The following is a 3,537-nucleotide window of genomic DNA, read 5'->3' on the forward strand; positions in this document are numbered from 1 at the left end:
ACTAAGGTGTGACATCACACGTCGAGACATGCACGCACCGGTTTGGGTAATCCATATATATGTACTGTCTCTAGCTAGTGATCCCAAGAGAGCTAGGAACAACCCCTTGGTGGTACTGGTAGCAGTAGCTAGCTAGCTAGGAGGATCTTCGCAGATACGCCATGACGCCGATCCCAGTGACAAGGGCAGCCCCAGCGGCGACCCCGCTGTACGCCGCCGCCCACGCGTCCTGGCCGGACATGCCCACCGCCATGGCGGCGCCGCTGGAGGAGGCCACCGCTTTCCTACGGCCGGTGGTGCCGGAGTAGTCCAGGAACAGCTTCAGACCCTGCATGAATGGATCAGTCGTAGTCGGTAGTAACACACCCGTCACCGACGCAAGGGCTCAATTCAAAAGCATGCGTGCCTTCCATCCGGCGAGCCTGGCGTGGTCCACCGCCGCCGCGAGGTCGTCGTCCGACGCCAGCACCACCTTGTCCCGGTCCTCGTCTTCGTACTGCACGCACAGAAATAATTGCAGGCTTTGCAACTTATCCATGCATGACCGGCATATATCATGTACAAACTTGTCCCATTACATATGTATGTATATATACCAGGATTTGCGGAAGTCGGTCAGGGTCGATGTCGGCGCCGAGCCTCCGCAGGATGCAGGTCACCAGCGGCGTCAAGCTCTGGACCTCTGCAGGCCAGCACAAATCTCAATCACCGTGCCGGAAATGCTACAGTGCAACATCTATCACACTGCACAGGTTAAAGGTTACTCTGATGGAAACGCTGCAACGTTGGTAGTACCCTACCACAGCTGAAGCGGTGCATCCGTCCTCGCCTGTCCTGGAGCTTGAAGGAGAAGGAGGACGGGAACCCCGCCTCGCTGCCGCCCACAGAATCGTGGTGAACATCAGACATCATCTGCGACCTCGACGCCTCGCTGCATGCCGCCGGTTAGTTCAACCAACAGTGTCAGTCAACTACCGTAGTATCAATCAAATGAGAAAAGGCCAGCAGCCCAGCAGTGTATATATCAGTTATAGAACCGAAAAGTTCAGAGCTCCTGCAAATAATTAACCTCATCTGGGACTGGGTGTCCGTCTCATCGTCCAGGGGACCCAAAGCCATGGCGGAGTCCCAGAACCTCTGGATCATGGAGGCTGCCGCATCGTCGCTCCCCATGCCGTCGCCACCACTGCTCTCCACCCGTCCCATTTTGCGCAATGAGTAGGCGGCAGGCATCTCCACTACCCAAATGCACAGTTAGCAAATATTTGGATGAATAGAGCTTACGATGGAGATCGCGGCATGTGCGATGTCGATGACGTCAATAATTGAAATGATTGAGCCGTCTGCCAGCATGGATGCAGTGGAAAAATGAAATCAGGACTGAGGTGGGTTAATCAGATTCAGTATGTTTTCCTGATCATTCTTTTTCCCCTGAAATGAATGAAAAGGTGCACGTACCTCTGTCCATCACTAGAAGATGCAGGAACTTGCGCTCTTGCATGGTTCGTAGGGCGTCCAGTATAGGCATGTCAACCGTGGCACATTCAGGGTCAGGAGTCATAACCTGCAGTTCGCATTGCATCATATAAAAGAATGTTCACCTTTGTTTAGTTAGCTCAATTATCACTTATCTAGTTGTGCAAACTAGTCCGTGCATGAAACTCAGTTGTATTTACATACCTTCTCAACTGGAGTCGCGTCCGCAGACAGGTTCTTGGCGTTCACACGCATCAAGATATCCCTTGAACTGGCAGAGTCAAGCATTATAGATGATGAGGAATTGAACAAGAACCAAAAAGGGTACCAATTTGAGTATAAATTCATAGCAATGCATGCAAGAGAGCAATGCACATGAATAGTTCAAGTATAAATCAACTGACGTCAGGATGCCTTGAGCCTTGCTCCCCACAGCCACTACAGCTGAGCTCGCATGCACTTCCACCATCTTCTTGGTCGCAGAAAGAACCGAATCACCAGGTGACACCATGACGACTCTGTCCACAAGCTCATAGACATGAGAATGACAATAATAAACTAATTTGTGCTCGAAATGCAAGTCCATGGATCAGAGGAAGGGTTTTTTAATTTAATTAACCAACGTTGAGTCTTCGCTGGCAATGGCAGACAAGCAGGGCCTGAACATTTGCTCCTTGAGAGCTTCGACAATGGAGTACTTGTCGTCGCCAGCCGCCACGTTGGCGATCGCCGCCTTCCCCTTCTCGGACGCCCTCTCCATCCTGGCAATGGCGTCGTAGAGGCACTTGGCGATGTCCAGCATGGCCACCACCTCGCCGTTATCCACCACCGGCAGGTGCCTGAACTTGCCTGATGCATGAAATCGATCCAATCGACGAGCATGCATGCACAAGAGAAGACATCGATCCACGCTTAGTAATGTCATGTGCACGGTCCGATATATACTCCTATCCTACATATCTATCCCCGTGATGGAAATGGAATTGGACACGTGCCTTGGACCATCTTCTGCAGCGCCTCGACGGCGAGCGTGTCAGAGAGGACGAAGATTGGGTGCCTCGTCATCACCTTCCACACCGGCGTCTCGTCGATCTTGAGCTCGCGCGCGATCACCCTCGTAGCGATGTCCTACATATATAGAAGCAACATGGCATCCATGATCTTCGACGGTTTGGGAGGATTATATTACTGGAAATTTTGTGAAAGGGGAAGAACAGGGCCGGGACCAACCTTGTCGGTGAGGATGCCGCAGAGCAGCGCGTTGGAGTCCGTGAGCAGGGCGGCGTCGGCCCTGCGCGCGGCCATCCGGCGGCACACCTCCAGCACGGTGGTGCTCTCGGGGACCGTCAGCGCCCGGGACAGCCGGAGCCGCTTCACCGTGCTTTCGCCGCCCATGGTCCTGCATGCATGCCTCGCGTCGGTCAGATATATGATCGCAGACACTCGCGCGTGCTTGCATGTTATGTTAAAAAAGCATGCATGTTACATCGATCGGGACAGCCCGGGCTTGGGGCTGTCGCTCATCACGGCGGCGGCCGCCGCGCGGCGAAAGCTCCCCATCGACAGCGTCCGCCGCGGCGGTGACATGCCGCCGACCATTGCCGCGGACGGACGGACGGGACCAGGTTTTTTGAGGAACGTGATCGACTAGCAGATAGGTACGTCGTGCGTGCGCCTAATTGAGGCCTGGCTGCGTGGAGGCCGGAGGTGGCCCTTGCCTCCCGCGCTTTTTTCCTTGTCCAGGAAATTTGCTGTTTAAAAATTGCACGACGCACTCAGGGTGCTCCTCAGTTGACCAATTATAACCTGCGGTGGGAACTAGGAGCAATTTACTTGCAAAACTTAGATCCTTTTCATATATGAGAAATTTCACTGGTTAACATGGGGAAGAAAGATGTACGTATTTATTGATTGCTACATATAAAAGTTTGAGTCTAGACATTGTCGATACATCACACTTTCATAATTAAATTTTCAATTATAAAACTGGAAAATTACCACTTAACTAGAAATTGCCACGGTGGATCCCTTGTGACTCAGGTCTTGACAAGTAGGCCCACA

The 3,537-nt window shown here is 52.6% G+C and overlaps 1 protein-coding gene across 1 annotated transcript; it reads right to left on the reverse strand.

The window, feature by feature from the left end:
* Positions 1-3,075, reverse strand: LOC136481920 (CBS domain-containing protein CBSCBSPB5-like). The gene is made up of 13 exons (XM_066479197.1): positions 2,963-3,075; positions 2,707-2,875; positions 2,472-2,604; positions 2,100-2,325; positions 1,881-1,994; positions 1,681-1,747; positions 1,459-1,564; positions 1,277-1,343; positions 1,070-1,195; positions 801-931; positions 597-682; positions 407-496; positions 1-328 (listed from the first exon to the last, which is right to left on the reverse strand). The coding sequence occupies exons 1-13, from the start codon at positions 3,073-3,075 to the stop codon at positions 137-139; spliced, it is 1,620 nt and encodes a 539-aa protein (XP_066335294.1). The 3' UTR covers positions 1-136.
* Between the last annotated feature and the right edge of the window lie 462 nt (positions 3,076-3,537).

This window comes from Miscanthus floridulus, chromosome 9 (genome assembly GCF_019320115.1).
Source record: "Miscanthus floridulus cultivar M001 chromosome 9, ASM1932011v1, whole genome shotgun sequence".
NCBI lineage: Eukaryota > Viridiplantae > Streptophyta > Magnoliopsida > Poales > Poaceae > Miscanthus > Miscanthus floridulus.